At 38.9% G+C, this 20,914-nt stretch overlaps 1 protein-coding gene across 2 annotated transcripts in view; it reads left to right on the top strand.

Annotated features, from left to right (window-relative positions):
* Nucleotides 1–20,914, top strand: part of Prkd3 (protein kinase D3) — an 86,116-nt gene that overhangs the window by 37,675 nt on the left and 27,527 nt on the right. For both annotated transcript variants that reach the window (XM_031357504.1, XM_031357505.1), the window contains exons 3-10: nucleotides 2,730–2,868; nucleotides 4,361–4,492; nucleotides 6,100–6,257; nucleotides 12,370–12,562; nucleotides 13,201–13,278; nucleotides 15,485–15,668; nucleotides 16,686–16,809; nucleotides 20,100–20,177. In XM_031357504.1, coding sequence (XP_031213364.1) covers nucleotides 2,730–2,868; nucleotides 4,361–4,492; nucleotides 6,100–6,257; nucleotides 12,370–12,562; nucleotides 13,201–13,278; nucleotides 15,485–15,668; nucleotides 16,686–16,809; nucleotides 20,100–20,177 — 1,086 coding nt within the window. The remainder of the gene's footprint in view (nucleotides 1–2,729; nucleotides 2,869–4,360; nucleotides 4,493–6,099; nucleotides 6,258–12,369; nucleotides 12,563–13,200; nucleotides 13,279–15,484; nucleotides 15,669–16,685; nucleotides 16,810–20,099; nucleotides 20,178–20,914) is intronic.

Raw genomic sequence — 20,914 nt, forward strand, 5'->3', positions numbered from 1 at the left:
AGACAGCTATATCAGGCTGGATTGTCCTTCCTTCAGTCTCTGCTCCATAGTTAGGCTCTGCAACTCCTGTGGGTATTTTGTCCCCCCTTTTAAGAAGGAATGAAATGTCCACATTTTGGTCTTCCTTCTTCTTAAGTTTCTTGTGGTTTGTGGTTGTTCTTCCTGTATTCCGAACTTCTGTGCTAATAACCACTTATCAGAGAGTGCATACCATGTGTGTTCTTTTGTGATTGGGTTACCTCATTCAGGATGCTATTTTCCAGATCCATCCATTTCCCTAAGAATTTCATAAATTCATTGTTTTTAATAGCTGAATAGTAGTCCATTGTATAGATGTACCACATTTTCTGTATCCATTCCTCTGCTGAGGGACATCTGGCTTGTTTCCAGTTTCTGGCTATTATAAATAAGGCTGCTATGAACATAGTGGAGCATGTGTCCTTATTACATGTTGGAGCTTCTTCTGGGTATATGCTCAGGAGTGGTATAGCTGGGTCCTCTGGTAGAACTATGTCCAATTTCCAGAGGAACCACCATACTGATTTCCAGAGTGGTTGTACCAGCTTACAATCCTACCAGCAATGAAAGAGTATTCCTCTTTCTCCACAACCTCTCCAGCATCTGCTATCACCTGAGTCTTTTATCCTAGCCATTCTGACTGGTGTGAGGTGGAATCTCAGAGTTGTTTTGATTTGCATTTCCCTGATGACTAAGGATGTTGAACATTTCTTTAGGTGCTTCTCAGCCATTTGGTGTTCATCAGTTGAGAATTCTTTGTTTAGCTCTGTACCCCATTTTTTAATCGGGTTATTTGTTTCTCTGGAGTCTAAACTTCTTCAGTTCTTTGTATACATTGGATATTAGCCCTCTATCAGATATAGGGTTGGTAAAGATCTTTTCCCAATCTGTTGGTTGCTGTTTTGTCCTATTGACAGTGTCTTTTGCCTTACAGAAGTTTTGCAACTTCATGAGGTCCCATTTGTCAATTCTTGATCTTAGAGCATAAGCTATTGGTGTTGTGTTCAGGAAATTTTCCCCTATGCCTATGTGCTTGAGGCTCTTTCCTACTCTCTTTTCTATTAGTTTGAGTATATCTGGTTTTATGTGGAGGTCCTTGATCTACTTGGGCTTAAGCTTTGTACAAGGAGATAAGAATGGATCAATTTGCCTTCTTCTACATGCTGACCGCCAGTTAAGCCAGCACCATCTGTTGAAAAGGCTGTCTTTTTTTCCACTGGATGGTTTTAGCTCCTTTGTCAAAGATCAAGTGACCATAGTTGTGTGGGTTCAATTCTGGGTCTTCAATTCTGTTCCATTGATCTACTTGCCTGTCACTGTACCAATACCATGCAGTTTTGTTTTTTTTTTTTTTAAACTTTCTTTTTTTTAAGATTTATTTATTATATGTAAGTACACTGTAGCTGTCTTCAGACACCTCAGAAGAGGGCATCAGCTCTCATTATGGATGGTTGTGAGCTACCATGTGGTTTCTGGCACTTGAACTCAGGACCTTCAGAAGAGCCATCTCTCCAGCCCCAATACCATGCAGTTTTAAAAACATATTTTAAGTAAATAGAATTAAATCCCATTCTTGTTTCCCTTTTGTACCCCAACTCCTCCCAGAGACCCCCCTTCAATACCTACAATATCTTTTTTGTGAGACCCTTTCTTAAAGAAACAAAAGCTTTTAACTCTAAGCTACTTCCTTCAAAATATTGGACATCTTGACATTTTGTTCCACATATGAATGTCCTAAGTACTATAAATGTAGACGCATTAGAATAGTCCATTTAGGGCATGCATATGTGGAGAAACCCTCAAGCCTCTGTTTACAGCACTGTTGAGCCCTGCATTTGTAACTAGATGTGTGCTTGAATTGAAGGTAGTACTCTGTGACTACTGGTATTTGGTCTTCAGCTAGCCCTGAGATGACACAGGTGGCTATTTCTGTGCTGTTCAGTATAGTAGCTGCAGCTACAGTGGCAGTCAGGTACTTGCCATGTGGCTAGTGTGACTAAGGAAATAAAGTTTTAAATTTTATTTAATTTTAATTGTTTCAGATTCAAATAACTATGGTGAACATCTATGCCACAGCAGATATTTAAGACAACCAGTTTTATAGAGAACAATATTTGGCTCAGTGTTAGAGGCTCCAGCCCACAATTGGTTGACTCCATTGCATTGGACAACACACCATAGCAGGAGCAAAACTGTCCATCCTCCGTCAGAGAGTAGGAAAGAGTCCAGAAGACACCAGAGGTGCATAGCCTCCTTTACGACTTCCCCTGTCCCCAGACCCCACATACTCATGGCACATAAGGGCTCCAGAACCGCCTAGGACATTAACACATGGACATCTTACACATCGCATCCAAAGAATAACAGCAGCCATCATGTATTGAGCAGTGTAGCTCTAATGAATGGAAACAACTGCTTGCCTGTGAGGATAAAAACAGAACCCGTAGAAGATGATGTTCTCTTATAGCAATTAGAACTCTGAAATTTGTAAGACACATGTGTTTTAAGGTAATGATTATTTATTTGCAAATTTACTTTTCTGGTTTTGAGCTTTAAAATTAACCAGGATGTTTGAGTACAAGGTTCAACTTTTAAATATTAAAGGAGTTGTTAGTAACTAGCGCTATGCCAGCACACTTCAAAATTCTTTTATAGAATATTTGTAACAGCAGGAAACTATGGAATATTGATGCAGGGCTGTTTTTCTTCAGTTTCCAGAGTGTGGATTCTTTGGCATGTATGATAAAATTCTTCTCTTTCGCCACAACATGAACTCAGAAAACATTTTGCAGCTGATTACCTCAGCCGATGAAATACATGAAGGGGATCTGGTAGAAGTTGTCCTGTCAGGTGAGCAAATGGTCCCTTCCCCCTTTCTCTTCTCCCATAGTGTTCTGCTGCACGTGGCTTTGGCACTGTGTAATTGCTTGCTTCTGTGGAGTCATGGTTTCTGCATGCTTTTCACCTTTCAGGAAAGTTATAGCATCAAACTCAATTACTTAAGTGTTTTGAAGCTAAGAGATTGCTAGTTAAACTGAAAAGTTCTTTTTCTACAAGTCAAAAACATAAAGGAAGATTGCAGTTATTTCTTTTCCCATTTCTGTTAAAAGCATGGAAAAGTAGACTGAGGTTCCAAAAAGAGAATCTAGATAAAGAGAGGAAATATTAAAAACTTGGAAGAGAAAATGGTAGCTGGTAACATGTTACTTAAAAATCATCTCTTCCCTTCCTGTTCCCAGTGGACATTTCCCGTTTTTAGTCTCGCCTTGCCCCTTCTTGCCATTCCTGTTTCCTAGTTCCCACCATTCCCACTTACCCAATATCAAGTGGACAGGACGGTCAGTGAGTAGTATGAGGGGCAGAGAAAGCAGGTGGTCAGCAGACGCCCGCAGCCTGGCCGCTTTACTCTCCTGCAGCCATCTTTTAGCCTATTCTTGACATCCTCTCTGGCCATGTGGCTGTTACTGTCCTAACAGCTCTCATCTGTGTTTCTGATTCTCCCATCTTCCCTGGCCCCGCAGCATTGATCAGCCTACACCATAGCCCCCTGTCTTCCCTCTTCACTCACAGGAGATTTATGTGCTGGTCTCCTCTATGGTCATGATCACATTCATTCTTTCAGGCACATAACTAGTGGCTTTCGAGTGAAGTGAGAGAGCAGGGTTTGATCTACTGCTCCATTGCTCATGGAGAAAAAAGGAGCCCTGGGCATCTGTGGACTCCATGTCTAGTTTTACAGAAACACTGTAACAATGAAGTTAAGTGCCATAGCACTTTTATTTTTACATTTTACTTCAGTGTTTCCTTGCTTAGTGTATCCTAAGCTAAACAGTTTTTAAGAGGTTAAAGAAGATGTAATAGCTATTTGCCATCTTGTTATGAGACAGTACTTTTGGAATTCCTAGCCTGCAGATGTCCAACTTGGCTTATTCAGAACATAACTCATTTAAAGCTGCTGGACTTCTAAAAGAACTGTTTTTTAAAAATCACAGTATTGGACCAGAAGGATGGCTCAGCAGATAAAGGCCTCTGATTTTAATCCCTGGGACTCACTTGGTAGGAGGAAAGAACTCATGCCTACAGGTTGACCTCTGATCTCTATACTTGCCAGGGCACTTGCTCCTCCCTAAACATGTGACACACAATAAATAAATGATTTTTTTAATTCAACATTTTAGATCACAGTTTTAAATGCTAAAATTAATTTATTTTGTAGTCAGATGAAACTTTCAGAGAGGTTAGCTTATATTTTCATATAAATGGATATGGTGACATCCCTAACTAATTTGCAATTATTAAGTATAGTTTAATACTTTTGTTTTTACTTTTTTTTTTTTTAAAGCTTTGGCCACAGTAGAAGACTTCCAGATCCGCCCTCACGCTCTCTATGTACACTCTTACAAAGCACCTACTTTCTGTGATTACTGTGGTGAAATGCTCTGGGGACTGGTACGTCAAGGATTAAAATGTGAAGGCAAGTGCTTTTAAATTTGTATATTAAGTTGAAAGAAGATTTTACATTTGCATTTTTGAATTATCAATGAAAGGCAAAAATCATAATTGGTGTCAGGGAAAAGGATTTAGAATTGCAGAGATGAGGACTCTGGTCTTCCCTTTGCCTCCACCTACTGGTTCTTTTGCATAGGCAACTTGATCGGCCTCTCTGGAGACTGCTTTCTCTGTGAAAAGTACTCTCTGCTCTACCAGTTCATAAATGGTTAAATAAGGTAATGCGAATAAAATATTTGACACAAAACACTGGCTTAATAACTATTAGCCACTTATTATTATAGAGTTTTAATGTATTTTTAGTTTCTTCTGTACAGTGGTAAATTTGGCAAGTTGCTTTAAGTTAGAATATGCTAGGGCATAGCAATTCATCAAACATCAGTCTAATTAAGAAGCAGTGGAGGGTCAGTCAACTTTTTTGTAAAGTACCAGCAGGAAAATCCTATATTAAGGCTTTAGGCTATGGCTTCTATTGTGTCTAACTCTGCTGTTGTAGGATAGAACTAACCATAGGAACCAGAGAGGTGGCTCATCAGCTGAGAACACTGCTCTTTCAGAGGACCTGCTGTGTGTAACTCTTAATTCCTGAGACTCTCATGCCCAAGGGCACCAGGCATGAATGTGCTACATATACATACATAAAGACAAAACATTCATATACAGAAAAATTTTAAAAATGTTAAAAACCCAACAATTAACTGTAGATAATATATAAATAAACAGCAGCTGGTGTTGCAGTAAGACATATTTATAAAGTAAGGGAGATGTCTTAGTTGGTAAAGTGCTTGCCACACAAGCATGAGAACTACAGTTAAGTTCCCAGGACCCTTGTAGAAAGTTGGGTGTGGTGACGTGTATTTGGGAAGTTAGGAGACAAGGGAATCCCTAGGGTTTTCTTACAATTCCAGGCCCCAGTGAGAGCCTATCCCCAAAACAAGATGGGTGTCTCCTAAGTAATAAGAGTTGAGGCTCATCTCTAGTCTCCATATTCATATAGAAATACCTGCACATACATGACACATATCCAACTTTTGTGTTATATAATTATGTGTATTATAATTACATAATACTAATACTCTAAATTATTATTTGTTATTATTTTATATTTATGAACATTGAAATTTGAGTTTCATATAATTTTCTCATCATTGAAGAAGGTCTGTGGCACACAGGCCACAGTTTGCCACTGGAAAGTGCTTGAAGCCAGTAGTGGCTCTTAAACTTTTGCCAAGTTCATAAAACATACTTTGCTGGGCTCCACCTCCAGAGTTCTGAGTCTGTAGATTTAGGGATGAGTCTAGTAATTTATGTTTCTGATCAGTTTCCAGGTGGTTATACTAGCTATCATAAGTTAAGATTCAATACTCTAAATAAATTAACTTTTCTAAATAAAACTTTTGTATGCACTTTTCCTGTTCTTGAATTTTTTATGCTCCACATCATCTGTTATCTTAGTTCTTAATTAAGGTTAGTATTGTTGCTGGTAAAAATAAAGAAGTACTGGGTTTTATGTGTCACATTTCAAATAGTTAGATTCAAAACTTTTATATTTTACTCTTAAAATAAATTTAGGCTGTGGATTAAATTATCATAAACGATGTGCCTTCAAGATTCCAAATAACTGCAGTGGAGTAAGAAAGAGACGTCTGTCAAATGTATCTCTGCCAGGACCTGGTCTCTCAGTTCCAAGACCCCTGCAGCCTGAATGTGTGCCCCTTCTCAGTGAAGAGGTATGTGTATTCTCGGTCGTAGAAGGCATTTTACTAGTTATTCCTAGTGCTTTTACAAGGTACTCTGGGACAGGCGATACCGGAGTACAGTACTGTTTCTACACTTAAGGCACGTTAAATGTAATCATGATGACAAGGCTTACCAATAGCAGTAGATTGTATTGTGTGCCCCTTGGGATTGCATTATTGTATTGATCACTGTGTGAGCCTCCTTTCATTATCCTGGCACCCAGCATCCAGACTTCACCTAATCTTACATGTAATCATAAAGCCAAGTTTTCTAACACACAACTCCAATTATGTTTCTCTGCATTAGAGAACTATGTTAGAGATCTCCAGAGGAGCAAAACCTATACTGTGTGTGTGTGTGTGTGTGTGTGTGTGTGTGTGTGTGTATGTACGCGTATGTGTGTATGTGTGTGTGCGCGTATGTGTGTGTGTGTGTGTGCGCGTATGTGTGTACGTGTGTGTGTGCGCATATGTGTGTATGTGTGTGTGTGTATGTATGTGTGCGTATGTGTGCGTATGTGTGTATGTGTGTGTGCGCGTATGTGTGTATGTGTGTGTGCGCGTATGTGTGTATGTGTGTGTGTGCGTATGTGTGTGTGTGTATGTGTGTGTGTGTGTGTACGCGTATGTGTGTATGTGTCTGTGTGCGTATGTGTGTATGTGTGTATGTGTGTGTGTGTATGTATGTGTGTGTATGTGTGCGTATGTGTGTATGTGTGTGTGTGCGCGTATGTGTGTATGTGTGTGTGCATATGTGTGTATGTGTGTTTTAAATGACAGAATTTATTATATTGGCTTATATGATCAGATTCTCAGTAGTCCCAAAAAGATCATCTATAGACTGCAAAGCAGGAAAAACTAATAGCTACTTAGAAACTTGAAGCCTCAGAATATGAGGGACCGCTGACTGGAAGTGCACTGGAGAGTTGCTGGTACCAGTCTGTCCAAGATTAGCACAGTATGCGAAATGGGCACCCTTCTGTTCTTCGTTGCATTGGCACTTATAGCCTGTTCAGTGGCGCCATCCACATTCACAGCATGTCTTTCCCTCTCAGTATTTCTCATCATTGAAGGTCTGTGGCACACAGGCCACAGTTCGCCGCTGGAAAGTGCTTGAAGCCAGTGCTTGAATGCCTCTTAAACTTTTACCGAGTTCATAAAACATGCTTTGCTGGGGTCCACCTCCAGAGTTCTGAGTCTGAGGTAGCACTTACCTAGACCTACAGTGTAGCCTATTTTTTTGAATGCCATCACACTTTTGAAACCTTGTTTGTGAGTCTAACATTCTACCTAGTGTTTGTGTACTAGATTATAGGAAATGAAGAATAAATTTCTAAAAATAAATAAATAGATAAATAAAAACCAAGATATAAAGCTCTACTGAGTAAGGAATTAAGCTTGAAAACAGGAATATTGGAAGCAAACCCATAAATTTAACTCTGAGATTGCCCTTGTCTGCATGTATAAGGCTATTTCTATCATGATCATAAAAGACAGTATAAAAAGGTTTATGAACGTAGAGAAATTCTCTGTAAAATTCAGTCTGTGACTCACTTTACTTAGCATAGTACTTGGTACTTAGTTGATATAAGTGAGTGAATGATCATGCTGGTTCTCAGAATGAGAATCAGGCAGATCACTAAACCTGTTATTTACATGACTCTGGAGACAGGGGTTAAATGGCTTTCCAGAGTTATAGGGCAGATTAATAAGAAACACTCAAATTAAATTCAGAACTTATTATTTTTAAATTAGTTATTTTTCCCCAAGTGTATTATTCTTTCCAGTGATAAATGCAGTACTTTATTGAAGATTTATGTGCTTAGTAGTTCTTGAAATGGCTTATATCTGTAAATTGTGATCTTGCCATTAGTTGGTTTTAAAACCTCTATCTTTCATATATTACTGCTATCAGGACTTCTATACATTAGTACAGTGCAAAGCTTTGAGCTGTTGTCTATTTAATAAAATCTTTACAAATTGAGATATCCAAGTAAAAATTTATGTAATCCTCTTCTAAAAATTCTCCTGTTTGTATACCACTTAGCCACTGAAAGAGATTTTTGAAGTAGAAAAAGAAAGGCAATGCCAGTATTCAAGCAAGGATCATGAGTTCTAGGCCAGTGAGACCCTGCTTAACACAGCAAACATCCAAGGGAGAGAGTAAAAAAGGAATGTGTGTATAGAGGCTGAGAAGGAGAAGCTGTGTATAGACAGACATAGGGAAGCCCTTGGGAGAAGATTGGTAGTAGAACATTGGTGTGAACCACACCACTGAACCACAGAGGGAACCTATCAGGGAATAAGAAGTATATTGCTTTAAGAGCCCCACAAATGATGCTCTGTTGGCAGCTACCCACAGTTGATTGTTACTGGCTTGGGGAAGGCAGAAAGGCAGAGGAAAGGGGAAAGTGCTGCATCCTGTAGTATTCACAGGGTATTGGTTCTAAGACCTTCAGCAGATAGTGAAATCCATTACAGTTCAACTCCTTTATAGAAATTGGCAGGATATTTGCATGTAACCTATTTGAATACTTTAAATCATCACTAGAGTATTTATGATACTTAGTATACTAAAAAATAGAATTACCATTCTGAGTATGAGGATGACCTGGCTCTATTTGTCACCTTGTTTATCACCAGTGTTGATCTAGCTGATCTGGCTCATGAGCAAGTATGTACTCCTTCTTCCTTCCCCACGTGTGTATCCTGCATGAAGTTTCTCCAGTAGAAAAAGACCAACCTCTGTTGATGGAGGGTAAGAGAGAGCAGTTAAAAGGTGCAAGGAACCCTGAAGCTGAGCCAAGGGGTAGTGAAGAGGCTCTTCAGCCTCCTCGTGTGCAGATTGTTTCTCAGAGGCCTATATTACAATCATCAGAGGCACACTATCATCCCAGTTTTCTTAGGGGAAATGAGGAATAAGCTTCCAAAAATGGGTGGACAGGCAGACAGAGGTAGACAGACAGACAGACAGATGAATGCATGCATGCCAAGATAAAAAGCCTCACTGAATAAGGAAATAAGCTTAGAAACAGTTATATTGGGAGCAAAACCTATTAACATAACTCTGAGATTGCCTGTGTCTATGCGTACAAAGCTATCTCTATCATGATCATAAAAGACAGTGTAAAGAAGAAAAAGAACAGAATTTTTATTGAATTTGGTTAGAATGAAAGCAATAAGATTTAAAGATCCACAACTTAGTACTGACTATTTGAAGGTGGACTGGTTGAGTATTCCTCTCAGTATATTTCTGAGGGACCATAACAGGACAGAATGACACTAGAAAAAAAGCGTCAGGTCTGAGCCAGTACACAAAAGTGGAGGGACTTGTCTCACAGATTCTCCAGTTCTGATTAAATGTGCAGAGTTGATGGTTTTTTAATGCTTTTATTTCCTTCAGAAAGAGTGTATGTGTGTGTGTGTCTGATAATTGGCAATGATGTTGCAAAGTTTTGTGAGGAGTTAATTAGCTTACAACTAAGCTAATTGGAAATAAGTTACTTTTAGAAAATTTCTGGCCACACATTATATGGAAAAACAATTAAGCTAGTGCTGATTTGCAAATAGAGGACTTTAAAACAAGGCCAGAATTTTCACTCAGTTCTTGTTGTGTTGATGTCAGTGGCCCTATTTTAACCAAGTTCTCTGGCTGAATCTACTGACATCCTCCCTTCTGCTACTCATTGAGTCTGCCATACCTCTCCTGCCAACATCACTGACAGGCAGTCACTGTGACTGAGGGGTCATACTGATTGATGGATGGGTCAGGGCACATGGAGGTAGGAAAAAAATGTTAATTTCAGGGACTTGGTGTAGAAAACCTAGCCACTCACTTTAATCTGAGTCCACTTTCATATTTAGATGTGGATGGATTTAAATAACTCCGTAACTGCTACCACCACAGACCAACAATTGTACCTAGTACACATGCTCTATACTATGTCCCTAATGCCCTGATACCAGCAGGACATGAACAAAGGTACTAACCAGCTACTGGTAAATAAAAACCTTCCTTACAGGGGTATCCTCTCCATTGAATGACACAAGTAAATCAGTTTTACTGTGCCTTGTATAATTTGAACTTGAGACAGACCAAATAATAGTAAATGGAGGAGCAGGAAATGCAGAGTAGACTGACACATTGAGAACAAACTCGGGGTGCCACCTCCAACAGTGAAGACAAGGACTGGAGTATAATCCCTTCAGTCATCTGGGGAGGTGTCCAACCTTTGTGCCTCAAAACACACTATGTTTAGATCGTCTTCCAGATATATAATAGAGCACTTAGCATATAGTAATCACTGGGTGTATATCCAGTGAATAGAATGAGCTGCGCTGAACTGGCCTATAATTTAGTTTGATTATTCCCTTTGTTTAGAGAGAGCTGTAGTTACAAAAATCCACTTACCTCTTAAGGTACACAAATATTTTTAATTGTTCTTTATTTAATTTTTTAGCTTCACTTAGAGGGGAAAATATCTCTTTGAAAATGTAGAGAAAGAAGCCAAATGGCTAAACTACCATGTGAATTGCCCACTATTAAGTCAAATGAGTAATTCTAAGCAGTAGTCTGGGGCCTGCATTGCCACAAAATTATTATTAAATTTATTTATTCATTTTCAACCCAATATCAGCCCTTCCTCTCTTCCCAGGACCCCATCACAAAACTCCTCCCCTGATGCCCCTTCCCCTTCTCCTTTGAGAAGAAGAAGCCCTCCTCTGGGTGTCAAATACCACCAGCCCCCTATCACTGACAAGGCTGCCTATTTAGGGGTGTGGGATCCACAGGCAGCAGACTTAGGGACAACCCCTGCTCCAGTTGTTGGGAGATCCGCATGAAGACCAAGCTGCTCATCTTCTACATACGTTCAGGGGGCATAGGTCCAGCCTGTGCTTGCTCTTTAGTTGGTGATTCATATCCTAGAAGCCCTCAAGGGTCGAGATTAGTTGACTCTGTTGATCTTAATATGGAGTCCCTATCCTCTTCTGGTCCCTCAATCTTTCTCCCAACCCTTCCGTAAGATTCCCCCAAGCTCCATCTAATGTTAGGTGTGAGTCTCTTCATTGACTGCTGGGTGGGGCCTCTCAGAGGACAGTTATGCTAGGTTGCCTGCAGGCATAATATTGTTAATAATATTGTCAGGGATTGTTTTTTGCCCACAGATGGGTCTCAATTTGGGGCAGTCATTGGTTGGTCATTCTCTCAGTCTCTGCACTCTCTTTCTCTCCCTACATATCTTGTAGGCAGTGCACATTTTGAAGGTTTTGTAATGGATTGCTGTCCTTTTCCTTCCACTGGGAGTCCTACCTAGCTACAGGAAGTGGCCACTTCAGGATCCATATGCCCCACTGCTAGGAGCCTCAGCTAGAGTCACCCCATAGGCCCTCTGGACCTCTTCCCATCTCAGGTCTCTGACACATCCTAGAGATTGCTCTCCCCGTACTGCCACCAATCTCTCTTGTCTCTCCCCTGCTCTCCCAACATATGATGCCCCCCTGCCTCACTCCCCTCTCCATCCCCTCTTCCACCCAGTTCCCTCTAAAATCTATTTTGTTTCCCCTTCTGAGAACGATTCAGCCATCCTCCCTTGGGCCATCCGTGTTATTTGGCTTCTTTGGGTCTATTGATTATAGCTGATTATCCTGTACTTTATGGTTAATATCTTCTTATCAGTGAGTACATACAGTGCATGTCCTTTTGGATCTGGATTACCTCACTCAAAATGATATTTTCTAGTTCCATAATTTGCCTGTGAAATTCATGATGTCCTTGTTTTTAATAGCTGAGTGGTATTCTACTATGTAGATGTACTGCTATTACCCTTTTCAAAGGTGTTAAAAAACTGAGATCTGTTAATGGTTTCCCTACTCTCTGAAATGATTCTCCTTTCTTCATACTTGTGTTAGGAATTACTCAAATTCCTCAAAAGTCTGTACTTCCCTCACACAAATGTTGGTAAATTAAGTCCAAAGGAAGATGCTTAGGTCCACAGTTTAAATGTTGACTTTAGCATTCGAGATAAATAACTGGTGCTTAAGTTTTGCTCCCAATACTTTGTTTTTAAGATTAACCTATACTGACAGAAATTACTTGTTTTAGTCACATACTCACCAAGAGCCCAGTAAGAGAATCCCGTCCTGGAGTGGTCGTCCAATCTGGATGGAAAAGATGGTAATGTGCAGGGTCAAAGTTCCACACACGTTTGCTGTCCACTCTTACGGCCGTCCAACAATATGCCAGTACTGCAAGCGGCTGCTGAAAGGCCTCTTTCGCCAAGGAATGCAGTGTAAAGGTAGGATTGCTTATGCTCCTGGTAGAATTCATGTGTGTCTTTTATAGGAAATACAAGTTTAAAATATCTAAGTAAATGCTAATAGCTAGTAGCATTTTACTATAAAAGTTGTTCTTGTAGTTAGGTTAAAAAAGAAAAGGGGAAAATATATATATATACATGTATATCCACATACGTATACATGTTTATCTATGTGTGTATACACACACACACAAAGTGCCAAAGTTTATCTTCATTGTTCTATACTTTTAAAAAGAAACAGTCAGAACAACTATATGAGGAATCATGGTACTATTTCTCATTTAAATTAATTAAGTATAAGACCACATATTGGTAAGTAGAAGTCTGTGCACATTAGATTATGTATGAAGTGAGAGGAGGAGACACGCACTAGCAGCATCTGTGTGTCATACAAACGGCATTAGCTTCGCTACACAGACAAAGAAGCCTATCTATCCCTGAATGGATGAAGTGACTGAAAGGTTGGGAGACTAGGAAGTGCCATCAGAAGTTGAAACAAGGCCATTGCCTAAGACTTGAGTTCTTAGAGCAAAACACTGTTTTTGAGTGATTTAAAGGAAGTGTAATCATATCTGATTTTACCTGTTTAAATTATAAGCTGAATATTTCTATTTTAGATTGCAAATTCAACTGCCATAAACGCTGCGCATCTAAAGTACCAAGAGACTGCCTTGGCGAGGTCACCTTCAATGGAGGTAAAATCATTTGTATATTTTTAACTTTTATAAAAGATCAGAAAAGGTCATAACTCTGGTAAGGTAGTTTGCATATTTTATTTACTGGCTTTAAGATTGTCTTCTGACAATAACTAAGCAGAATACAGGGATCGGTGACATAACACATGAGTAGTTAACGCCTTCCATGTTTCCTTTAACCTTCTTGCTACTCTGGCCTCCAGGATGCAGTGGTGCTGCATATCATAGACTTCCAGGTTACTTCTAAAGTCTGGCTGTCATCTTTATGCTTTATTTATTGACTTTTAAATGTAAGACTAACACTCTGAAGTGATTCTGATAAATATATAAGATACAAATACATTAAATAATTTGCCTGAGAATTAGGGCCAAGAAGTCACCGAGCTAGAATTTGAACCCGTGTCTGGCTCATTAGTCCATCTTTTTCTCTCAAATAATCTATCACTCTCTTCCTAAAGATAATATTGCTAGTGAAGTTATGACTTATTTTTGGAAGGAAAGAGTAAATAGCACATGCTATAAGCTTCCAGCATAGTTTTCCTTTAACAGTTTATATGACCGATAAAAGTAAATGCAAGTAGTTTTTTAGGAATAGGATAATGATTGAAAATTTAACTCCTTGAGAATTTAATTACCATTTTCTGTCTGTTTTTCACGGTTGTTGGCTGTCATGGGTCTGTTTAGACTGATGTTAAGTACCGTAGCTGGGGCAGTTTATAAACAACAGAAGTTTCCCCATGGTTCTGAAGGCTGAGAAGTCCCGGATGCCAGCAGCCTCTGAGTCTAGTGACAGTCAGAAGACCCCACGTAGGTGCATGGGGGCATGCTAAAATGTGTGAATATGTTCTCTGGGGGAATAATACAAATCGTAAGGAGCAGAGCCTTCAGAGCCCGATCGCTTCCAGAGGTCCCAGTTCTGAATACCATTAGCTCAGAAGGGAGATTAATAGACAGATTTTGGATAAAAGATAGTTAACATTATCGGTAGAGTATGATCAGTTTTTCCATATGCCTAAGGTCTCCTCTAGCTTTATAGTTTGCACATTTGTATTTTTGCGCTTTCCTGCCTTTCAATAAATGGATATGAGGTACTATATATTCATTTTAATGTACAGTTTTCTGGTTACTTATGAGTTTGGATTCCTTCCAAGTGTTTGCTGGTTATTTATGTACCCACTCCACCCCCACCACATTGCCTTCTTCACATGCTTTATTTTTGTGATAATTTGATATACTAAGCCTTTCTTCATTTATAGAGGTCATAATAACTTGATGGTATATTTTAACTTGATGGTATATCTTTGTTGAGATATAGTTTGCTTGTTTTACAATTTACCTACTTACATTCACAAAGTTATGTGGCCATTGCTCTGTCTAATGTTAGGGACTTTCATTCTCCCCAAAATCATATACTTCATATTCCCATCCTATTCCCACTTTACTAGCCTCTGGCAACCAGTAGACAACTTTCTATTTTTATGTCTGTCTATTTTAGACATTGAACATAAATACAGTTGTACAATCAACGTGAAGGCTGGCGGCTGTTTCCTTTTACTTAACACAGTATTTTCAGAGCTCATACAGATTGTAGCCTTTGCCAGTATTTAGTTCTCCTTATGGACAAATGATATGGCTCTCAGAGAAATAAGTGCATTTTATTTATGCAGTCACCAGCTAGTAGATTTTTGTGATGTACCTGCCTCTGGAGTTGTTAGGAATAATGTTGCTATGCACATTTTAATATTACTTCTCTGTGGACATATGGTTTCATTTCACTTGGGTAGATACCTGGTATAGTAGAAGGTTGGCTGACTTGATAACTCTATACTTACCATTTTGAAGACCTACCCGACTTCCAAAGCCACTGCATGAGTTTACAGCCCATCAGTATTTCAGTAAATGTTTTGTCTTTTATTATTGAATTGTGGAATTTCTTTAAATATTCTGAATACAACTCCCTTATCTAATTTTTTTTACATATACTTTCTCAGTGGTAGAGCACTTGCCTAGAATTTGCAAGGCCCTGGATTTGATCCCCAGCACATACAAAAAAGTAAGAAACAAAATAAAGACTCCCTCATCTTGAATCTCAAGGATATTTTTCTCAAGTTTTGAAACTTTTTTCTAGTTAATTTTAAGACCAGTCTGCTTAGATAAATTAATATTCTATTACTGTTAAGCTGCAACTCTTTTAAAACTTTCCTAGAACCTTCCAGTCTGGGAACTGATACAGACATGCCAATGGATATTGACAGTAATGATGTGAACAGTGAGAGCAGTAGGGGCTTGGATGACTCAGAGGAGCCATCCCCTCCTGAAGACAAAATGTTCTTCCTCGACCCGACTGATCTCGATGTGGAGCGAGATGAGGAGACTGTTAAGACAATCAGGTAATACATTCTGCTGCTGCCAAAGGCTAAGGCCGGCCAGGGTCTCCATTTAGGAAAAGTGGCCTTTCTTTAAATATAATCTTAAATGTTATTTAAAATCTAATTAAATCATGGTTAATTATTGCATACACCACAGGATTTCTGAAATAAATTCTATTACATTTGCTATCAACTCAAGAAAGCAAGACAAGAGACTCTAATTTCTTAAAGTAATTTTTTAAAAAGAAGAGGGCTTTGTTTAAAGAAAGTATGGATAAAATATCTCACTACAGAGCAACTACCTAAAGGTGCCCATATTAAACAATTGAAGCAGCCTGTTTCTTCACACATACAGGTTACCAGGTGGTAATCCAGCAGTGAAGAATATATTCCTCTGATTCCTGCATACACATATACCTGAATGTTTTCTCCAGCTGGTTATAACCTGATTTTATTTATTACACTGTTTAATTTTCTTTCTTTCTTTCTTTCTTTTTTTTTTTGGGGTTTTTGTTTTTGTTTTTTCAAGACAGGATTTCTCTGTATAGACTATTTAATTTTCTTAATACCTATAAGTAATTTCCCTTAATGGTATTTTTCTCTAATATGATCAGCTGATTTTGAAATTTGAGCCTTGTGAAGTTGAGTAAACGTGTTTTGCCTTATGAATTTATTTTTCTGCCTAGGGCAAGAAAATCCCTCAACAGCAAACCCATATGACCTCGCAGGCTCCAGACCATCTGGCTGGAAGATTCCTTCTGCTCTATCCATCATCTCCCTGTCCCCTCTCCATCCTCTCTCGTGTGGCCTTGTCCTTCCAGAAAGATCATGACAAACATAATTAGTTACAGTATTATAGTAGCTTCATAAGTTCACTATGTATTAGTGTAATAGAGCTCATTTGTTTACTTTTTAAATCATTGTCTTCTTATAATACTTGGAAAAATATTAGCTCAGTTATGTTTTAGAAACTTGGTGAGGTATGATTTTTTAACTAGATATTGAAAATATTGATCATAAATTTTAAATATTTTCTAGTCCATCCACAAGCAATAATATCCCACTGATGAGGGTGGTACAGTCCATCAAGCACACAAAGAGGAGGAGCAGCACAGTGGTGAAGGAAGGGTGGATGGTCCATTACACCAGCAGGGACAACCTGGTCAGTACCACATGTGTGTGAATATGCTAGGAAGCTGGGTGATGGTTCTACTGCATGCACTTTGAAAGTTAAGATAAGAATGAAATATGTACTGACATGATATCCACTACAGCAGTATGTAAAAGCTATGCTAGAATGACAGTCAGGATTCAAAAGGAACACCAGAGTAATGACTCAAAATATGATTATGCTAAAGATGGAAAGAATTAAAATTGCACATGAATAGTCATTTTTAGTAAGGTAGGAAACAATTGTCTTAATGTGTATAAAGAGTGTAAATGTGACCATTCTCGTGGATCAGTTTAGGGAAGAGGAGATGGTGTAAAGTTACAGTAGGACAGTAGAAGAAGACTCAGCAGAGTGGAGTAGCTGAGACCACTGGCTTCAGATCTAGCCTGTCACAATTCTGTTAGCAAAACTGTAGACATGGTACAATTACTGACTTTTCTTTGTCTATACAGTCTGCATAGTGGTAGTAACTTTCTCATACATCCAAATGAGCTAATATATATGAGAAGAACTTAGGGCAGTATTTGGCATATAGTAGCAATCAGTAAATCAATAGCTATTAAAATTTGCTGAATATGTTTTAGTAAGCCTTTCTAGAATAATGTGATTGTGGCAGTATTTAGATCTCCATCTCCTCAGAAGAGTTCCTTTGTGGAGAGGGCGGCAGTTGACAGAAAAACTCACATCTGGTCAAAGCACAGAGAGTAACTCCTATGGAGTTACTCAGCCCCAAATGAGACAGCACCGCCATATTTTACCTCCTCTCCTGCAAGGCTCAGGGACCATTGTGAAAGAGGGGCAGAAAGACTGTGAGAGGCAGAGTCGAGGAGGACCACAGGGAAACTGGTTTGTGGACATGACAAGACTTCTTGTCATGAACTCAGCAGCTGTGGCATCACCGTGACAGTGGGAAGGGCTCAGAAGCTGTGGTCCTAGCTGAGGGCTTCTGGAGGAGGGAACGTTGATCTTCTCTAAGGATAAGGCTCCTGCCAGGCAAACCACACTCAGATGGCCCCATCCCAGGAATTTGTGGGCGGCACCAACTGGACCCTGGGTTATTCTTTAAAGAGGGACACAAAATTTGGGGGCTAGTATGAGATCTGGGGAGGAATGGGGATAAAATTATCAAAATAACATTGTATACATCTATAAAATGCTCCAAGAATAAAAATATTTTAAAACACATGAAGTGTTTAATATATTTAGCTGGTTTCAGTAAAGTTTTACATGGTGATAGCAGTATAGATTACAGCTGTATATTTTTTCATTTATAATCCATGTCCTTTCAACAGGAACATAAACACATCTGAGAGTTTAGTGGTGTGTCTCATGATGAATAACTCAATAAATACTATTAGGATAACCAATTAGCCATTTGGGGGAAAATATGACCATAACATAAATGACACTTCACATGTAACAAAACTAAATGAATCAAAATATTTAAATGGTTTTAAATGTTTAAAGCAGTGCTCCCACTGTTAGAAACATTAGAAAAGTTATTTTATAAAGACTCCGTGTTGGAAAGGGGAGAGCCATGAACCAATCTCATGGAAGAAATTCTGGGTTTGGCAAACTCAAAAACCAGACAAATGACAAACTGGAAAAAGTATTTCAACTCATGCTTTAAATAAGAACTAATCAAGAATTTGTGAAAAAGCCAACAAATTTATAATAAAAGATCACAGCACAATAAAAAAGTAAACTGATATGAAACGAGAGATCACAGAAAAAGGAATAAAATAACGCTTATACATAAAGTGTGGTTTTATTTATAATAAAAATATCAACTTCAACTTGCACTGATATAATAGGTTGTTTATTCATTTGGTTTTTGCTACATCAGAGATCAAAAAGTTTAGAAAGGGTCTAAGTCAATGCTTCTCAACCTGTGGATCACATCCCCTTCTAGAGGTCGGCCTTCGCAGGGGTCACCTGAGGTCATCAGAAACATTTACTTTATGACTCATAACAGTAGTTATAAAGTACCAACTAAATAATTTTATGATTGGGGGGGTCACCACAGCTTGAGGAATTGTAGTAAAGGGTCACATGTTAGGAAGGTTGAGAACCACCTGTCTAAGTAGTTACCCCTGTGACTGTATAACCCTAGTAGATAAGACTATAAATTAGGTCAAGTCTTATTTAACTCTACCAAGACAGCCTTATTATATCTTTGAAATTTTTTTCTCTATTTTTGAGAATTTTATATATATACAGTGAAATATCATATGTACCCCACTTTTCTCCCTGTCCCCCCAGCACATCACCTTTTCAACTTCATGTCGTGTGTGTGTGTGTGTGTGTGTGTGTGTGTGTGTGTGTGTGTGTGTGTGACAGCCACTAAGTTAGTGAGTAGTACAGATAAATACCTGGGTATTTGGCCACCCAGTGGAGGATGAAAACCTACCAGTGGCCACATCTTAAAAAGAAAAAGAATGATTCTCCCTCACCCAGCAATTGCCCACTGTTAATGACTCCTCAGTAAGGAGTGAGACCCAAAGATCATCTGCTCCACCCATGCCAGGATTTTGTCTGGCTTGATCATGTATGGATCCCGCAGGTAACCACAGCTACTTAGGAGTATACGAGTTCATTCCCTGAAGATGGCATTTCACAGCACCCTCCCCATCTGGCTCTTTGGCCTCCTGTGTGTTGTTGCCTGAGCCCTGGTGGTGATGGGATAAATATCAGTGCCCTATTTAAGACTGAGCACTGAGTCTTTTATTCTCAACACATTGACCAATTATGTGGCTGTCCATGACAAAAACCTCTCTAGCTCTAGTGCAACGCAGGCCTGTCATCTCCTGGAGCTAGGGGAACTGCAGAAGTATGGATGTGGGGCTTTGCATCCAGAAAGCCCTTACTGTAGGTACGAAGGAAGTGGATGAACAGGGCTGGTTGGGGCCTGAGAACCCCTGGCCTGTCTGTGTTTGAGGAGCAGCTCTGTGTTTATTTTTTGACAACATCCACAAATTTATCATAGAAGAAAATTACATAAATCTATGCATGTGGATGAATGCTGCAGAGATATTTCTGTGTATGTACATAAATTTGTATGAAAGGACCACCTAAACATATTTCACTTGGGTAATAGTAAGAAATGGGATATAAGTCACGGTGGGAGTGATACATATCAATAGATTTCCTTTGATATTTTGAAATTTTAAACCTCATTATTTAAACTACTCAAAATAGAAGAATGGATAGTAAAGGAAAAGTGTAAGTATTTTGGAGGGAATCATTTCTGAACCACATTTTCTAACTTCTGTTTTTAATAGAGAAAGAGACATTATTGGAGACTTGACAGTAAATGTCTAACATTGTTTCAAAATGAATCTGGATCAAAATATTATAAGGTAAGGATTTTGCATTTTATAAAATGTTAAAATATTGTATACTGTATTTTCTGGTTTCAGTAAAGTTTTATATGGTTAGTTTCATTTTTATGTGAATGTACTTATGAATGCCTAATAAAGTTTATAGAGGTCATTGTTAGGTTCTTGAAGCAACTGCCATTCACTTCCATTACACACACACACCATACACACCAAAAAAAAAAATCAGTTGTCCGGTTTTGGCCTATTACTTGGACTAAACATTAAATAATTAATAATTTAGGCCAGTGTATAGACTAGAAGGAATGCTTAAGCAACTTTATTCATTTTTATTTTATGCATATCGGTGTCCTGCCTGCGTTTATGTCTGTGTGAGGGTATCAGATCCCCGGGAACTGGAATTACACAGTTGTGAGCTGCCATGTGGGTGCTGGGAATCGGCCCCAGGTCTTCTGGTAGAGCAGCCAGTGCTCTTAACTGCTGAGTCATCTCCCTAGCCTCCAGCTATTATTTGTGCTTGCTCAGCTTAAGGGTATTGCTTCCAGAAGCGCAGTCACTGTAGACGCAGCTGTCAAGTGGTACTGACAGTTACACAGTCTACAGGTATGAATGCAGAGACAAACTCTCCTCCTAAATGCTTTTCTGCCAACAACGTGAAGATCTGCTATAGCATTTCATTGTGTAGGTGTGTGTGTGTGTGTGTGTGTGTGTGTGTGTGTGTGTGTGAACATGCACTTGGCACCTGTGCACAGGCAGAT

Source organism: Mastomys coucha, unplaced genomic scaffold (genome assembly GCF_008632895.1).
Source record: "Mastomys coucha isolate ucsf_1 unplaced genomic scaffold, UCSF_Mcou_1 pScaffold6, whole genome shotgun sequence".
Classification (NCBI taxonomy): domain Eukaryota; kingdom Metazoa; phylum Chordata; class Mammalia; order Rodentia; family Muridae; genus Mastomys; species Mastomys coucha.